Raw genomic sequence first — 19534 nt, 5'->3', positions numbered from 1 at the left:
GATTATCCCTGATGTTAACGGTTATGCTATCGGTACTAGACAATTACTGCTGAATAAACATTAGCATAATTAATCTGACCAACCTTTTCTAATTTTTGATATTCGTCTACACGGTTGGCAATTTCACATGAGAAATGCTCGTGTTTCCGGCGAGCACATCAGGTATAAAAACCTTCACAGTTCTCGGCTGTGCGCGCGCACTCAGCTTGTAAGCTTGTGAAGTGAACCAAACGGGTTGTATTTCCCGAGTGGACAGCGACAATGCCCGTTGCAACAAACGCAACAAGTTGTTTTCTTGTATAAGTGGAAACACAAGCAATCTGGCTAAGTGAAAGTATTTCAAAATTGCCTTGACTGCAGAAAGACAAATGAACAGTTTTTGACTGCTTATAGCTACTAACAATAACGCTACATCATCCACATCGTTATGCTAGCAGTCAATAACTTAAATTAGTATAACATTAATAGTTAAACACACATTCAGTTACATTGAAAACAGCATATTAAAAATGCTTTTAGGTCAGCTGTTTTTACAAATATAGCCTATGAATAGCCTAATAATAAACTATGCTTATTAAGAAATGATGAAAGAAACTGCTTATTTTTACATTGTTAACTCCCAAAACATCTTTAACTCATTTATGTGAATGTGTTAATGAAAAATCATGTTCACTAAAACTGTAGAGTGTCAAACAGCTGTGTGTGCGACTATCCTGTCGCAAAACGCAGCGAAAACCCTACATGACGGTAATAGTTCGATTGCGGTGTTTACATGTCTGTACTGCACTTTAATAATGCCACTAAAATCGGTATACTCCACACGTCTTAATTCGATTTCTCTTTAGTTCGATTATGACCTCAATCGGATTAAATTAATCTAAAATTGCTGTTTACATGGTTAACTCTTAATCAGAGTATTGTCTTAATCGCATTAAAATGGTGGCCATGTAAACGTAGTCACTGACAAACAGGCCAAGAGAAAGCATTAGAGATTGCAAGTAAAAAAGGAAATGCAGTATATGTTCTCAGACATGTTTCTACAGCAAAACTTCCTGCTGCGGTTAAGATAAGATCAAATGTTGGATCAATTTCTGTTAATCAGTGCAAAATAAAAAAGCCTGCATCAGCAAATCAGCTCAAACCACATACACCATTCTCTTGCATCACATCTCTCCACTTCTACAGTCATCCAGCACTGGTTAGTAGTTATTGCTGATGTTAAGCTGATTTCCTGAGATTTATCATTCTCTTACTAATGAAGAGAGTCAAAGGGCAAGAGAGAAAAGGGTAGGGATGAGCGATATGGACTTGATTATATCACTATATTTTCTACTAGTTATTGCAATAACGATATTATTGAGGATCATTCGTGTTTGATCTGTATCTTTGGAGAAATGTGTTCATCTTTATTTTTATATTTTATTAAGAATAGAGGTCTTTAACCCTGGTATTTATTGCAATAACAATATTTTTGAAGATAACTCATGTGTATCCACTGAGAAAGCAAAAAAAGTCATGTATCTTTGGAGTAAAGTGCTAATATATAAATATAAAGGCCTTCAACCCTCTCATTTATTGCAATAACAATAATATTGACGATAATTTATGTGCATCTACCGAGAGACAAAGTCCTGTCTCTTTGGAAAAAAAATAGTTTATTTTTATTTTACAAAACGGTATTGAATTGTGCTAAAATATATGCGGCCTCCCTCCTTCTGTGATGATGAAATAATATAATAAACAATATTCACATATTTTTATCTAGTCATTTCCAACACTCGACTGGTGTTTTGAAGTGATTTTAGAGTGAAAGTATGTCAGTAAATATATATTTTTTGTAAACAAAAGCTCAAACATGCAAAACTAATCACTAAAATAGTTTTTATTGTGGTGATAATTTTTACCAACTATAAATTGCAAATGATAATAGACAAATCACCCATCCCTAGAAAAGCCAATGTAATAGAACGCATTATGTGTAGCTCCAGCATGCTTTGATTTGAGCACACAGCAGTTGATTTCCAAGCACAAATGCATGAATTAATTAAACATACACAACCGTTCAAAGGTTAAGAGCGAGAGTAAGACCCTGTCCACACAAACACGGGTATTTTCAAAACCTTTTTTAATGCGGTTTGGCTGTTTGTCTACATGAAAACACAATATCCGGGGACTGAAACCAAATCTTTCTGAAAACTTTGACCTGGGGGAAGATTTTCCGAAACTCCAGGTCCAGTTTAAGATTCTTTCTTTCTTCTGTTTGAGTTTCTTTATAGTGTTGAACACAAATGACAATATTTTGAGGAAAGCCTGTAACCATTGACTTTCATAGTAGGGAAAACAAATACTATGGAAGTCAATGGTTACCCAGGGCTCAAAACGGTGACCGTTTTGGTCGCATATGCGCCTGACATTTTATCTTTGCGACCTCAAAATATATTTGGGAGTATTTGTGCGAGTGCATACAATTGTTGCCGTACGGTCAGTTTTCACAGCAAAATGTTCACCACGTGTTGATTTAGGAGACATCGCACCTCTTTGCACCATAAAACAGCAAACGCAGTGCTCAGGATTGGTTTAAAACAGTTGACATGTCAACTTGGTGTAGTAAACAAATCCTGCAATGCTTGCCCCGCTATAAAACTCTTCTTATTGGCCCACGGCGCTAGAACTAAACACGAATGGATTGGTTAATATCAGCTGTCAATCATTCCGTAAAGCATGCCGTGAAAATGTTAAGGTCTGGATATGAGAGAATGAAAATAACACTGACATATTTAGTTTTAGAAACCATTTGAAGTTACAGATAATGACACATCTGATCAGTAATCATGTTGTGAATGTCAATCCAGCATTTACACTTTTCCAAGAGTGGAGAAAAGACTTCCAGTGGGTTAAAGTATACTATGAAAATGACTAAAGCATTCATTTTAAAGCCGGTGGGACAGAGTTTTCAGGTAACAGTGTTTGCCACTGAATCTACACATTAAGCACAAGATGTTCTGATGTCATTTAATCCTTCATTTAATCGTTGCGATGCTATCAGTCGCGGGACTGACACTGCGTTCACCATCGCTAAAGAGCATACACTAAGATGAAACTAATATTGCAGCTCATGAAAAGACTGTTATTGCTGTTAAGATACGTATGCAAATCATAAGTTATATGTCAATATCTTCTGTGCAATATCAGTCAGCAACTGTGAGAACAGCACAGTAATTATCGTTAACTCAGTTTATCTCATTCATGTCCAGCAGTGCGTGCAGGCCCGGTGAGTGCATGCAGATTTGTGTTTGTTTGTTAGTTTTAATTTCAATCGCAATAAATCTGTTAATATAAAACTAGTACTAACGGTGCTCATTATTTTTGGTGGATGTGCCTAAATTTTGGCTGGTGCACCTAAATGTTTAAAGTTAGGAGAACCAATGCATCCAAGCAAAACGGCTGATTTTGAGCCCTGTTACCGATTTCCAACATTCTTCAAAATATCTTCTTTTGTGTTCAACAGAAGAAAGTCAAACAGGTGTAAAATAAGTCAAGGGAGATTAAATAATGACAGAATTTACATTTTTAGGTGAACTATCCCATTGATGTCTTCAGAAAGTAAATCATGACCATTATCCTCATGTTTATTCAGTGTTAATGCATATTAACTTGAATTAAATTTTTGTACGAGTCTTTCTTATAGGCAAAGTTCACCGAATATTTTTCATTTATTCAGTATTCTCACATGCTTTAAAGCCTTTATGAGCTTCTTCTGTTTAAACACAAAGGAAGATCTTTTAACTTAGTATTTGTTTTCCCTACTATGGAAGTCAATAATTACAGAGCTCCAGCATTCTTCTAAATATCTTCTTTTGCGTTTTAGTAGAATAAAGAAACTCAAAGTTTTGAAATGGATGAGTAAATGATTAGAGTTGTCATTTTTGGGTGAACTATCCCTTTAACATGCATCTCAGTGCGTTTTTGCGCTTTTATGTGGACGGAGACTTTTTAAAACAAAAGAAATGAAGCGTTTTAAAAATTAAATCACCCGTGTACATGTGGACATGGCCTAAATGTGATAAATACTGCACCTTCTTTGGTTTGATGGATTGGTCGGCACTAAAACTGGACTCCAGAGTCTCTTTAGACTCTGATTCGGCATCTTTAAGGTCACTTTCATCCTCGCTGATGATTGGACCGTTTTCACAGATCGGAGACTGGAAGTCATCGTCCAGCAGAGGCGGATAACTGTACTTGAACTGGTCCTGTAACATAAAAGACACACAAAACAATAATGATAATGACTAGAGCTGCACAATATATCATTTCAGCATCGCTATTGCAATGTGTGCATCAGCAATACTGTAAAAAAAAAACATAGACTCCGATTGTAAGGCAACTTGCTGCAGTTTTTTTTTTTTTTTTTAGTTGACTCAACTTTTAACCCAAGTACTGCACTTGACTCAAATTAAGTTGAGTCAGCTCAAAAAGCTCTGCAGCAAGTTGTCTTGAAATTGAGTCCACTTTTTATTTTTCCAGTGTAGAAGTAAAGGGTTTTAATTATTTTAATGAATCTTCTCCATTTGCAGTTTGTTTTATTGTTCCTATTTCATTATTGTTTACAAATTAGTTGACTTGTCTTAGTCACTTTACTCGACTGCTGTTGTTTTAGTTGCGCTATACAAATAAACATTGGATTGTATTGTAATTAGGTGACATGGTGGCTCAGTTGTTAGCACTGTGGCCTCACAGCAAGGTCGCTGGTTTGAGTCTCGGCTGGGTCAGTTGGTGTTTCCGTGTGGAGTTTGCATGTTCTCCCCATGTTGGTGTGGGTTTCCTTCGGGTGCTCCAGTTTCTCCCACAGTCCAAACACATGTGCTATAGGGGAATTGATGAACTAAATTGGCTGTGGTGTGTATATGTGTGTGTGTGTGTGTGTGTGAATCAGCGTGTCCAAGTACTGTGTTGCAGCTGGAAGGGCATCCGCTGTGTAACACAAATGTTTGATAAGTTGGTGGTTCATTCTGCTGTGGTGACCCCTGAAGAATAAGGGACTAAGCCGAAGATAAAATAATGAATGGCATGGTGTCCCACTGCAGGCTTTCTGCAGATTTCACCAAGTTAAATTTAAGAACATGAAGAATAAAATTTCAGACTTATTTAGGGCTCAATGCAACGGATTGTTATAGTATTAGATAATATTAATATATACAATTACAGTGAAATATTCAGTTTCAGAGTAGCCTATATTAGGCTAAATCATTTTTTGCTAATGACAATCTATTGCGCCCATCAGTTTCACTTGTATTAATTTCTACATTGTAAGAATAATCTTATGGAGCGGCGCACGTCGCCTCCGCATGCAGCCGGCATGTGAATGAAAGCGTTTGATGCATCGGAGATGAATCGTGCAGCGCTCCGGTATCTGCAGACATTTGCAAAACAGCAGCTCAATTGAAAGAAATAAGTGCATTGAGGATCTGTCCAATGTATTATTGAGGCTTTTCGAATTAAACATTTCAGGTAGGCCTACTTTGTGTGTGAAGAGCAGGTGATAACCCTCTACTCCAGCATTGCGAATGCAGTGTCTGTTAGATCAGATCGCAGGTCAAAATGAACCTGTTTAATGCTAAACTAAATGCATTTCTCCACTATTTATTTAAACTAACAGGAACAAACAGTCTTGGAGAAAGTTTTTCCTGTTGTCATGAATGTGACAAGCAGTTTGAATTGTGAATGAATGGAGAATGATTGACAGGCACAGCAGCAGGAAGCGCAGAACTGAACATGAATTTAACCGTGTGAATATCCATCTGTGCTTCACATTAAACTATAGAATGGCTTCAGAACATTTGGATATAGTAGGCCTACATGACAAAGTTCTAGTGCCTTATAATAGGCTACCTTCATGGCTTAGTTGGCTTATAAACACAGAATATAGCGCATGCGCCAGATCGGATTTGGATCGGTACTAGCTGGCCGATACCCGATCCAGCAAAAATATGCGGTATCGAACTGACATCCGATCCAAGTATCGGGATCAGTGCATCCCTAGTCAACTTACTCTAACCCTAACCCCAACCTAACAGTCTACTTATAATCTAATGAAAATTAGTTGGCACGTAGATGCAATGTACCTGAACTCAAAATACGGACCATCAAAATAGGGTGTGACCTTTTATTTTGGCAGGGGAAAAAAGCAGTTTATAATTTTTTTAAGGTCAATATTATTAGCCCCCTTAAGCAATAATAGTTTTGGATTGTCTACAAAACAAACCACTGTTATACAATGACTTGCCTAATTACCCTAACTTTACCCTAATTACCCTAGTTAAGCCTTTAAATGTCACTTTAAGCTGAATACTAGTGTCTTGAAGAATATCTAGTCTAATATTATGTGCTGTCATCATGGCAAAAATAAAATCAGTTATTAGAGATGAGTTATTAAACTATTATGATTAGAGATGTGTTGGAAAAATCTTCTCTGTTAAAGAGTAATTGGGGAAAAAAATATAATTCAAAATTTTACAGGAGGCCGAATGATTCTGACTTTAGCTGTATATATAGTCATATTGCACAGTCATAAAGCACACAAGCTCCTCTAATTTTTCCATACCGTTCCTCCCATGTATGGTGGAAGGTGTTCAGGGCCCACAAACGTCTGGATGTCACTCTTGGAGACAAACTTGAGTTTACTGATGGCATCAGGGCCGAGCCAGGTCTTCACGATCTTCCAAGCAGCTGCGTAAACAAACCCAAGCATCACGACACATGAAATGAATCAATACACACATCAGTCATTCACGGCAGCCAATCACAACTCACCATTCATGATCCACGGCATCTCGTACATGATCATTTTGGCTGAGATGAAAACAAAAACACAAAGACAGTTTAATAATATAACATGCTTGCTTAAGTAAAACAGGTCAAAGTCTTAATAAGGGAAAGAAATAACAATCCTATTTTATGATTCACACTAGGTGCTGCATGAGATGAGATGCTGTTTAATGTTGCGATAATGATATTTCTTATGATATAATTAACCTGCAAAATACTATTTTGTCAGCAATTTCAAAACCATTAGTAATAATGTAATGATCATACAAATAAACAGATAATATCTATTTTCTGAGCTAATTACCTTTAAAAAACAATGTCAAGGTGCAAACATTTAGACTTTAAAACACCACAAATGACTGAAAACCTTTGCGTAAATTCAGATTGTTATTGGCTGTTGTTATTTTCCTCTCTGGTCTCCCAGCAGAATTGGACAAACAAGTTATGCATGTCGGCGCCGATAGCCTAGTGGTTAAGTGTGCCAACATATAGCACCACGGAGACCCGAGTTCGATTCCCGACTTGAGGTCCTATGCCAATCCTTCCCCTCTCTCTGCTCCCAATGCTTTCCTGTCTGTTCTCCACTATCCTAAAAACCTGTTTATAATTTTTATTTACTAAGAAAACCCCAAAAACAACAACTTATTTTAGCACACAAATGCTTAGCACATATAATTAACTTAATTTATTGCACTTCTCTGCTATAGGGATATTGCACATATCATCGCAATACTGTTTTTCAATATATCGTGCAGCCCTAATTCATACTATATTTTCTTCAATGCTTCAACAGTACCATCAGTTTACAAGTCTCATAAGTCATGTTTAACATCCCCTCTCCTTATCTCACCCAAAACAATCCTTTCTTTATTAACTCTGCAATAATCGTATAATCGTTTGACTTTATTACAACCATAAAACCCTCATATTTTGCAGTGATGGTGGCGCTAGAGGGTTTAACATATAGAAGCTAAAATTGGTGCAGTTAATGTTAAGATCTTTTGTGATAAATGTGGCAAATTTCACAGTGTTCGTTTATATGGTTATTGGGAAAGTTGAATAAAAGCACAATATACTCACAAAGAAACTTCGGGTAGTACACTTTGAAGCAGCTAATGATATACTTCACAAAGTCCATGTCCTAAAAGAGAAAAACATGGCAAAATAAGAAATTTACTGTCTTTGCTGTCTTAAAGGAGTTTAACCCTTGTTTATTGTTCAGATTTACCACTCTTTCGTTTTGTTAGTGGCTGTTTTTGCCCCATTGACTCCCATTATAATCACGTTTTTTGATTGTAAAGCCATGACAGCATAAAATCATGCATTCTTGATGGTTGCTGGTTTTCCCTGTTGGGAAAGGATACGATTCGGCATTTTTACGGTTGGGAAAAAAAACAAAAAAACAAATGTCTTCATAATGGAAGTAAATTGGGCAAAAACAGCCACGAACATATTGAAAGGGCAGTAAATTGAGATTTTAGTTTTAATTTTCCCAAAATGTGTGTCAAAATAAGATTTGTCAGCAAAAACCATTCCATTTGCTGAAACGCAGAGAAAGTTGTGGCCAAATTAACTCAAAATCACCCTAGAGTGGATAGAAACAACGCCAACAGCACACAAAGGTTGATGACATGATGGTGTATAATGTTATGTGATCATGATAAAAAGAAAAGTTGGTAGAATTTTTGCTACACAAACCAAACCATGGTAAAAGCATTCACCTGGTCACTACTTGCGTTATTTACAAGTGCAATAAGAAATGCTTGTAATGAGAAACATGGATTTTGTTGTTTGTTCATTAAGCTCTACATTTTTAAAAACATTTTATTCAATTAAATGATAGAATAAATACAACCCAATCATTTTGTTTATTTGTAACACGCATTTAATTTTTTTCTCCAATAAATTCTGCAATTTATAAATTTCACTAAATGTAGGGGTCAATATATGACCAAAAATGAACATAAAATCAAAAGCAACATTCATTATTTGAAATAAAATAAACAATAAAAAGCCCTCAAATGTTTTTATTCGATTTAAAAAAACGTTCTCAAATATATTTTAGCTCAGCTAGCAACCTTTTTTTGTAAAAACAAAAAAAGTAAAAATAAACCTATTTCATTAAACATACAGTTGAAGACAAAATTATTCGCCCTCCTGTTATATAAAAATATATTTAAAAAACTGCTGTGGTCTAAATTATTAGCCCCCTTTAGATTAATTTATTTTTCTCCTTTGATTGGCTACAGACCTAATTAAAGACCTAATCAACCTAATTCAGCCTTTAACCCTTTAAGGCGCACATCTTGAAATTTATTGGACCACACTTGCATTGAATAATATACTGACCCAACTCTGATAAATAGTATCAAGCAACTAAAACAATAATGATAGCCTATGGATAAAAGGTCGACCAGGTGGTTATGATGCTTGTTAAAGGGTTAAATGGCACATTTCGCTGAATCCTAGTATCCTCTAAAATAGTATGTACTGGTAAATATGTCAAATAATTAACATTTCACAGCAGGGCTAATAATTTACAATAAACAATAATAAAAAAATGACAATAAAACAATAATATCAGTATTACTAAAACAACACTTGCTCAGTTTACTGACCCACTTTAAAGAGACTAATCAAGTTCAACAGTAAATCTGCTGCTAATCCACTGGTTAATTAAACTGTCAAAGGTCACCATGAGGAGACGAATCTAACAGTACACAGGACTGCTAATGAACAAAGGCAAACGCTACACACACACCAATCAATCTGAACACTGCTGACTGTCTACTATTCTGATCTGGATTGGTTGTGCAATGTTTACTGAACACTCAAGTAACCTTTAGCTTTGTTTTCGTAAGCGGAGTCATTCCCAAAGCCACAATATTTCACATTATTGACTCTACAATGAAGCTTTGTTTCAAGGAACTGCATGAAAGAGAGGTTTTTATATAGAACTTTTAAGGCAAGGCAAAGTTTATTTATACTGTACAGCACATTTCATACACAAGGGTAATTCAAAGTGCTTTACATAAACAAGAATAAAATAAAAATGATTAAAACCGATTAAAAACTGAATAAAATGTGTTAAAGCAGGTTATAAAAGAATGAAAAAGAAAAGAAAGACACAATAGTGTGATCTGTGAGACGTAGCATAGTGCTCATTCAGTAAAGGCACAGCTAAACAGGGTTGATTTTGAATGTACCTAACGTAGAAGCACATCTGATCATTTCTGGATGCTGATTCCAGCAGTAGGGGGCGCTGTTAGTAGCTGAAGCACGATTCACCCTGCTTTGACTGAACTCTTGGAGTTTCTAGTTTATTTAATCCTAAAGATCTGAGTGATCTGTTAGGTTTGTATTCAGTGAGCATATCTATAATATATTGAGCTTCTAGGCCATTTAGTGATTTATTGAGCAGTAATAATACTTTAAACTCTATTCTGAATGTAACTGGGAGCCAGTGTAAAGACCTGAGGACAGGTGTGATGTGCTCTGATTTCCTGGTTCTGGTCAGAATTCTGGCCGCAGTGTTCTGGATGAGCTGTAACTGTGTGACTGTCTTTTTGGGAAGGCCAGTGAGGAGGCCATAACAATAATCCACCCTGCTGCTGATAAAAGCATCAACAAGTTTCTCTAAGTCTTTACTGGAGACAAAGCATCTAATTCTTGCAATGTTTTTGAGATGATAGTATGCTGATTTACTAACTGCTTTAACATGACTCCTGAAACTCAGATCTGACTCCAGAGTCACACCAAGATTCTTGACCTTATTTTTTGTTGTTTGACCCTTATAGCCAAGGTACACATTCACCTTGAGAACCTCATCTCTGTTCCCAAACGCAATCACTTCAGTTTTCTCTTTGTTTAACTGAAGAAAGTTTTGGCACATCCAATTGTTAATTTTATCAATGCATTGGCAGAGGATGTCAATGGGGCTGTAGTATGGAGAGAGATTAGACTCAATAATAATTCACGCAAAAGACACGATGTACACATGCGTAGCCAAATTCACGTACGTAAAATATTTATTTATACTTACAAAAACAATTCACATGCACAAAATAAAAATACATTTTCATAAAATACGTTTCACAAATGCAAAACACCATTTGCAAATATATAAGAGTGTACAAAAAGTTTTGAATGTTTAAAATTCACGAGTTCATCCTGAATGAGAATGTGCAAATCCTCTCTCACGTACGACTCACCCTGAATACGAGTGTGTGCATTTTTGAGACTTTCCTGCCAGCACACACCTCCCACGTGAGTCACTCGTGCCCTGTAGCCAATAAGATGCGAGCTTACTGTTCAACCAATCACAACTCCCTGACATAACATAATTTAAACAACAAGGTTTGTTCAAATTACAACATGGCGGCTAATACAAGATGCTTTGCACATTTATTACTATACACTTAAATTAGCATAGACTTAACACAAGCACTTTTCTATTGAGTTACTGAAAATACACTCAGATTCTACTATAAAAAGCGTATACACAAACTAGTAGGAAACAGTATTGACTTACAGGAGTATCCGCCATGTTGGTTAGAGGAACAGACTGCGCAAAAGGAGCGCAGAGTGGTTAACATCGAGTACAGCTCTCATCTGATTGGCTGAGAGGTACGAGTTGCCTGTTTCTGGCAGGAAAGTCTCAAAAATGCACACACTGGTATTCAGGGTGAGTCGTACGTGAGAGAGGATTTGCACATTCTCATTCAGGATGAACTCGTGAATTTTAAACATTCAAAACTTTTTGTACACTCTTATATATTTGCAAATGGTGTTTTGCATTTGTGAAACGTATTTTATGAAAATGTATTTTTATTTTGTGCATGTGAATTGTTTTTGTAAGTATAAATAAATATTTTACGTACGTGAATTTGGCTACGCATGTGTACATCGTGTCTTTTGCGTGAATTATTATTGAGTCTAATCTCTCTCCATACTGTAGTCATTAGGCAGTAAGGCTAGGTAGATCTGAGTGTCATCAGCATAGCTGTGGTAGGAGATTTGGTTCTTTCTCATTATTTGGCTCACATGTATGTATAGGTTGAACAGCCCAACCCAGTTTTCCAGCCTATCCAGAAGTATGCTGTGATCGACAGTGTCTATTGCAGCACTGAGATCAAGCAGCACCAGCATTGTTTGCCTAAATCTGTATTTAGGTGGATATCATTGATTATCTTTATGTACATGAAAACTAAATCTTGACATGAACACTGTTATAATGGGGGAAATTCTCCAAGAATCTGAATTACAGTGAAATTTATAAAAGTATCTGTAAACATTACATGAAGCTGTATAAACATTGCAACATGCAACAAATTATCTATTTCTAGCGTCAAAAGTCATTTTTGGATGATGGTGGTGATAGAGGGTTTTATGTAGAGAAGCTAAAATTGGTGCAGATAATGTTCGCCAAATATTGTGCCAAATTTCACAATGCTTTTTCATAATACATATACACATAAATGTACAGTATTATAAAATATAAAAAGTACAATTTTGTACCCAAGATAAACCATCTACTTTAATGAAACCGTTTTGAAAAATAACACATTATATCAAGTTAGTAAAAATAATGTTTGTAAGTTGATGTTTACAAAACAAAATGTCCCTAAATGCACATAAAGACTCCCGCTATGCAATTTTTGATGGTCTCCACCTCCTGAATTCATCCTGAATACATCTAGCTTCAATTATCATGAAATAATCCAGTCTAATTTTCAACTTTTTGTGTTTACACTCCACTAAGTTAAACATTTATTTTCTGTAATATTTGAATTTTCAATATTATAAAACACATATTTTGTTTGTCTCTATGTTCAGGCATTGAGGTTTATCGTTATTTTTCTCTCATTAATGTGTGCATAATCTTTAGGATACATCAATTGTAGATTAATTGTGTCAACTCTATTAATGTGATATTTCAGTGAATTTCTCATTCCCTTTTGAAAAACAATCCTATGAGAAATGCATATAATTTTGATTTAGACACATGGAGTCTGGTTTGAGGTTAGCATCTTAAGCTAAAGCACAAAACCGTAAAAAATATTAACTGTGTTATTGTCAACTCTGTTAGCGGTTTAAAAAGTTTAACTAGAAGTTAAACTGCAATTAGTAACAGAATTAAATGTTCCCCATTGCAATTAAGCTGTCTGCAATGTTTTACATTATTAATGTATTGTTTACTGTAAATAATAAATTTGTTCTGAACAAAAATAAATTCCAGTTTGATGAAAATTAATGAAATGATTGAGATGTACCCACAATTCTAGAACGAATCATATCTTAAGAGTTACAATCATAATTAAAGTAATCATTTGAACTGATGGTGGCGCTAGAAGGCTTTAGGCAGAGATGCTAAAATTGGTGCAATTAATCAGTAGATGCTTTGCAATAAATGTACCAAATTTCATGATATTACTCTAAATTGTTCTTGGGATTTCAAAAAATTTAATAACAGGACTGATCTTGAAACGTAAATGCTTTAAAAAAAATGCATGTATAAAAGTAAAAGACAAATCTAACAAGCACAAATCAAACTTGAACTCAAGAAACATTTAATTTTAGTTCAGATCCATCCAATCAAAGCAGATCTCCATAATACAAACAACTCCACACGACTGTCCTTCACATTATAAACATGCAAAGCTAAAAAAAATGTATGTAAAAAGTAAAAGAAACTAAATCTCTCTTAGCTGGCAAGCACAAATCAAACTTAACCTCAAGACACATTTCATTTTAGTTCAGATACATCCAATCAAAGCAGATCTCCAGAACACAGACGACTGTCCTTCACATTATAAACACTCAAAACCAATCAGACGAGCATTAAAGAGAGCAAATTAAAGCAAACTCTAATTCCTCCATATAAAACTGGCATTAGGTTTGATTAGGCTGCGGCTTTGGCCTTCCGGCAGCATTAAAACCACCGTGTTTCTGCGGCAGAATCATGAGACGAGGAGATTTGCCGTTTGACTGGAAATTCTCTGGGATTAAGCGAGCGGGTTTGGATTGACCAAAGGGATTTAAAGGCCATGTTAATCTGCAAAGTGTTAAAGCAGTGAACGGCGCCTGTCCCTCTGCACCTTCCACTCATACAGCTAATGACCTTTAAATGTCTGCCGGAGGGTCAATTATGGCCCAAAACTAATCAGAGAAATGCAGAACCAGCTTCTTTTTTGTCTTTGTGGGTTTATGAGGAAATACAGCAATGGACTCTTGTGACCTTAAAAAGAAAAGTGTGAAAACTAATTCTGAACTATTATATTGGGCCATGAATATGAACTATTATATTGAGCTGAGTGCCTCAGGAAGCAAGAGGATTTATTGAAATATTTATTCATATTTAATTAACATTATTTGGGTGTAAAATCCAGTGCTGTGTTCATTAAATTGACAAAAAAAAAAAAAGTTTTAAATAAAATTTGTATAGTTTTTGTAAAACCCAATTAATTAAAGTGATAACCTAAGAGCCCCACCATTTTATTTTAATAATAATAATAATAATAATAATGATGATAATAATAATAATAATGATGATAATAATAATAATAATGATGATAATAATAATAATAATAACAACAACAACAATAATAATAATACTAATATAATAATAATAATAATATTTATTATTATTATTATTATTATTATTATCATTAAATACTTTATCATTAGATTATTTCTTTATTTAGTTCGTTATTTATGAATTTCTGTATGATATCTAAAAAATGACATTGCAATGTTTTATTTTTCTGCAATACATTGCAATATTAAGTCCATTTCACCAGATGGCTTGAAAAATTCATTATTTTGCAAAGTCTGGGGTGATTTTGTAGGGAAGTGAATCTGTATAAATTATAATAAACTTGGTCAATACAATTAAACATGATAATATCATTAAATATTCAGGCTTCACTAATAAATGACTTAAAAACAGGAATAGACTGAGCCAGGTTATTAGGTGGTCCAGCAGGTTGATTGGGGAATTACAGCAGAGTATTGAATCCCTGTATAGTAGGCAGCTTTTACGGATTGCCCAGAATATTAGTAGCGGTAGCTCTCATCCTCTGTCTGAGGAGTTTAACCTACTCCCTTTAGGTCGAAGGTTTCAGATGCTTTTTAGTAGGACAAAACGTTACAGCAATAGCTTTGTCCCATCATCTATTGTTGCTCTGAATGAATTGTAATATTTTATAAGGTACTTTTGTATTTGTATATGTGTGATTTTTAATCAAATGCCAAACTTTATTGCAAAAAGAATCTACCAATAAAATCAACTCATCATAAATGACAACAAATGTCTTCGTTTTTAAAGCTGCAAATGCTGTAGTTTCTGAGCCTTAATGCTTTAAACTTACTTTGTTTGACCTTAAAAATACACAGAGGTTATCTCTCCAATGGCAAAAGTTTGCAGTTAATATCTCTACATTGAAGCTATTACAAGATTTTCTTTCTATGCACATTTGTGTTGTCAGTTACATCAGTGTTGTTTTTGTATGTTCTCTGAGGTCCACTTATAATTTAGGATTATTACATTAAAAACCTTATAATTTAGAAGTAATTGATTATTTTCTGTGCTGTTCTTGAGCCTCATCAGTTTGAGTGGGCGTGGCCAAATGTAGACTCATAAGTAAACGGCCACTGCTCTGATTGGCTGACAGTTTTGCATATTAAAAGAGCTAAACAAGCAGTGCAGAAAAAGTGGGCGTGGATCTTCTGTGAGGGCGGAGCTGTTCCACCCTATTGCATCTTAGAGCAGAACATTCCAGAAGCTGCAGTTGTCATTAAAATAAACTCTTTACTTGCGTTAAATATGCTTACTATGTATATCAAATCAATTGTTTTGACACACATACACTTTTATTTAGTTCTACTTTAGATCTGCTGGCAGTAATATGCTTCTCCTGTAACTGGGTGTGAATTAAAACTACACGCTAATTTACATACACGCATCATTTAGCTCTGTTCTTAAAGCTGCTTTTGCCGAGATTTCCAAATCAAAACCTTCACATTAATTTAAAGGTATTGTTGAAGTACAGTGTGTATATTCTCAGACATCCACTTATAATAATCAAGATTACATTAAAAACATCATCATTTAGACTTAATTGACTATTTTCTGTGATGTTTTTGAGCCTCATTAGAATGCTTAGAGTGGGCGTGGCCAATTGCAGATTTAGAGGTAAACGCCCACTGCTCTGATTGGCTGAGAGTTTTGCATATTAAAATAGCTAAACAGGCAGTGCAGTAAAAGCATGGATCTTTCTTTGGAGGTGGAGCTTATCCACCCTATTACATCATCAGAAGCTGTGATTTGGTTTTCAATATAAGCTGATTTTACAGTGTAGTTCTGAAACGTACAGGATGTTTTAATAGCACTGTGAGCTCCATCAAGGATATCTTCATGAGAATGTAAAGTGAAAAACCTACTATGTTACTGAGTCCGGACTCAGACATGTCGAACACGACGGTCAGCGGCATTCCTGGCTCGCGTTTGGCGTAGCGCTCCAACCAGAAGGCCACGTAACGCTTCTTATCCAACACCGTCTTTGGATCCTTAATGTGAAGCTTCACTTTAAACCAAACTGCAGTCAAAATAGACAGAGATACAGAGAGAGGATCATTCATACCTCAGTGAAAACTCTGCAAGATAACAGCACATTAGTAACACACATTCACTACAGCAGAACTACTAAAGCTGAAATTTTTTTTCTTTAGTAAATATTTCCTAAATGATGTTGAACAGATTCAGGAATTTCTTACAGTATTTCCTATAATATTTTTTCTTCTGAAGAAAGTCTTATTTGTTTTATTTCGGCTAGAATAAAAGCCGTTTAGAATTTAAGCACCATTTTAAGGTCAATATTATTAGCACCTTTAAGCTAAATTTTTTTGATAGTCTCCAGAACAAACCACTGTTATACAATAACTTGCCTAAATTACCCTAACCTGCCTAATTAACCTAGTTAAGCCTTTAAATGTCACTTTAAGCTGAATACTAGTATCTTGAAGAATATCTAGTCTAATATTATTTACTGTCATCATGACAAAGACAAAGGAAATCAGTTATTAGAAATGAGTTATTAAAACTATTATGTTAAGAAATGTGTTAAATCTTCTCTACATTAAACAGAAATTGGGGGAAAAAAATAAACGGGGGCGAATAATTCAGAGGGACTAATAATTATGACTTAAGCTGTACATGTTACAGTCTAACAGAGTAAACAATAGTAATTAATTTGTGTGCTAAACCTTTTTATAGTCATTTTTTACAAATAGTGTAGAATCAGACTTATTAGCCCCAGATAAATTAATTATACTATATTTTTTCCCAATTTCAGATTTTTAAAAAAATATATATTTTCAAATAATTTATTATTATTTTATTATTAATTGTATTGAAGTACTACTCAAATCAGGAATATTATTATTTTTTTAAATGATCAATGCATGTTTACCTCATGTTTTTTTTTTTACCAAATGAACCTTTATTTATTATTTTGTTAATGTATTAATATTATTTATTATTATTATTAATATTATTAATAATAATATTTGTTTTCCCCAAGCTTGTTTTCAAGCAAAAGCTTCAATTTTTTAAATGTTGTTTTTGTTGTTGTTAATATTATTATTATTATTAATATTATTAAAATGTTTCAACCAAATATATTTACATTTTTTTGGTCGCATTATTTATTATTATTATTATTATTATTATTATTAAAATATTTTCCCCAAGCTTTTTTCAACCAAAAGAGCTTTTATTTTATTGATTATTATTATTATTATTATTATTATTATTATTATTAATTAGGGCTGTGCGATTAGTTGATATCATATCAAAATCACGATTTGGACATGCACGATTTCTAAATCGGCCTACAGCACGATTTTCCCCACAGTATGCTGTTTGAACCAATCATAACGCAGCATGCCTAAACAGAGCGCGAGAACAGGAGACTAAATAGCCTGCGTATACAGTGATGGGCGAGTTCAGCACAGAGTAGTCCTCTTATGCCAAAAAAAGTCAACAGCTGTGGTGTGGAATTACGTTACTTTGGATACAGGAAGGCTGATGTATGGCAGAGCCAGGTCATGTATTGAGTCTAAAAGCATGTGGAAAGCATGAGACATGTCACTTCCTTCAGCATTTTGTCATTCCTTGGCAACCATCATCTTTTTTCTTAGAGACGGACAACCTAACAAAACCTTGCATCGCGTGTCTTGTGAAGTAACCGAAATGTTTATATCCATACAAAGTATAAAGTTGATTGGTCAGCTCTTGTTACATAACTCACGGTGCGGCATTCTTACATTTAAAGTTTGTCTGAAAAGAGATGTTTTCATCTGGGAGCGCCTGGAATATGTGCACGCAATCCATGCAACTCCACTGGAAATAACAGACTTGTGTGTGCAAAAGACGCAATATGGGGGGGTAAAGTTAGTATGATTCTAAGGGCCCATGCTGTTTTGGGGCCCCAGAGATACTATTGGGGGCCCACCAGACCCCCCCCCATCCCCCCGCTCTTCACTATCATCTGTGATGCCCCAGCTACCACCCCCCCTGGCTATTCACTATCATCGATTCCCCACGCTCATGCTCTTCACTTACGTTGGTGAAAATACCCCCTTTCCTTACACTCTTCACTTTCGTCCGCGACAACCCCCGCCCCCCGGTTTTCACTTTTGTCAGTGACATCATCCACCCCCCGCCTGGCTCTTCACTTCGGCCCGTAGCGGACACTGCATTGCACTCCTTCACTACAGAGTTACAAAGAGGTCTATGATCTATTCATGCCACTGCCAAAACAAATCTGTAGAGACACATGATATTTAGTCAGGCAGAACATCTGAGCCTTATTTGAGTTTGAGAGGGCGTGCGAGCTAGCACACGTACGCATAAGCACACACACAGTAGTTTATTTATTTGTTTTTGCCATGTGGCTGTTCTAGAGGTGATTTTAATCAAATGTTTTGCCTTATGTCTGTTTTAGAGCCACGTTACAGGTCTTTGATAAAGATTTAATTGTTTTCCTTTTGAAATGTGCTTCAGATTCACTCTGTAAACACAGATTCAGTTCGTCTGTGACAAAATCAGGATTAAAAATCGCAATATTGTTCAAGAAACACATGATGGGTTTCTTTCGCTCATATCGCACAGCCCTACTTAACATCCACTTTAAACTGCAGATTTAAGATGCAAAATGAAATCCTACAGAGTTTGTTTCCTTCCTTGTCGTATCCGTGCAGGTAAACGGCGCCAATCTCAAACATCCATCGGGGAATGCTGCTCTCCGTCAGATCTGAACACAAAAACAACATAAAACAGCACACATTCAGCACATTCTCTGCCCGAAGAATCACCACAACACCATCAGCTCAACACAGTACATCTGATAACAGCAAATCAACACTGTTTCCTTAGCTTGAATTCAAGATATTCTGAGGCCGAAATGATTAAATTAACAATCTGAGGCTTTTAAGGATAACAGGAGGATTGTGCTCAATCACTCAGTATCTGTCTTTTACAAAGTGAAACTGAGAAATCATTTAAATCCAGCACAAAGCGGCTATTATGCGATCTGTTGGTCAATTAAATCTTTTATTTTTTATGGGTTTTCACCTTTATTTTGATAGGACAGTAGAGAGAATTGACAGGAAAGTGTGAGGAGCAGAGAGAGGGGAAGGATCAGCATAG

At 35.3% G+C, this 19534-nt stretch overlaps 1 protein-coding gene across 1 annotated transcript in view; it reads right to left on the bottom strand.

The window, feature by feature from the left end:
• Nucleotides 1-19534, bottom strand: part of mospd2 (motile sperm domain containing 2) — a 57871-nt gene that overhangs the window by 29754 nt on the left and 8583 nt on the right. The window contains exons 4-9 of the mRNA XM_056466001.1: nucleotides 19053-19139; nucleotides 16267-16421; nucleotides 7906-7966; nucleotides 6811-6849; nucleotides 6602-6726; nucleotides 4077-4250 (exon numbers count right to left, since the gene is read on the bottom strand). Of these exons, the coding sequence (XP_056321976.1) occupies nucleotides 4077-4250; nucleotides 6602-6726; nucleotides 6811-6849; nucleotides 7906-7966; nucleotides 16267-16421; nucleotides 19053-19139 (641 nt within the window). The remainder of the gene's footprint in view (nucleotides 1-4076; nucleotides 4251-6601; nucleotides 6727-6810; nucleotides 6850-7905; nucleotides 7967-16266; nucleotides 16422-19052; nucleotides 19140-19534) is intronic.

This window comes from Danio aesculapii, chromosome 9 (assembly GCF_903798145.1).
Source record: "Danio aesculapii chromosome 9, fDanAes4.1, whole genome shotgun sequence".
Taxonomy (NCBI): Eukaryota; Metazoa; Chordata; class Actinopteri; order Cypriniformes; family Danionidae; genus Danio; species Danio aesculapii.
Note: the sequence above shows the minus strand (reverse complement) of the source record. Positions and strands in the feature narration are given on the sequence as shown.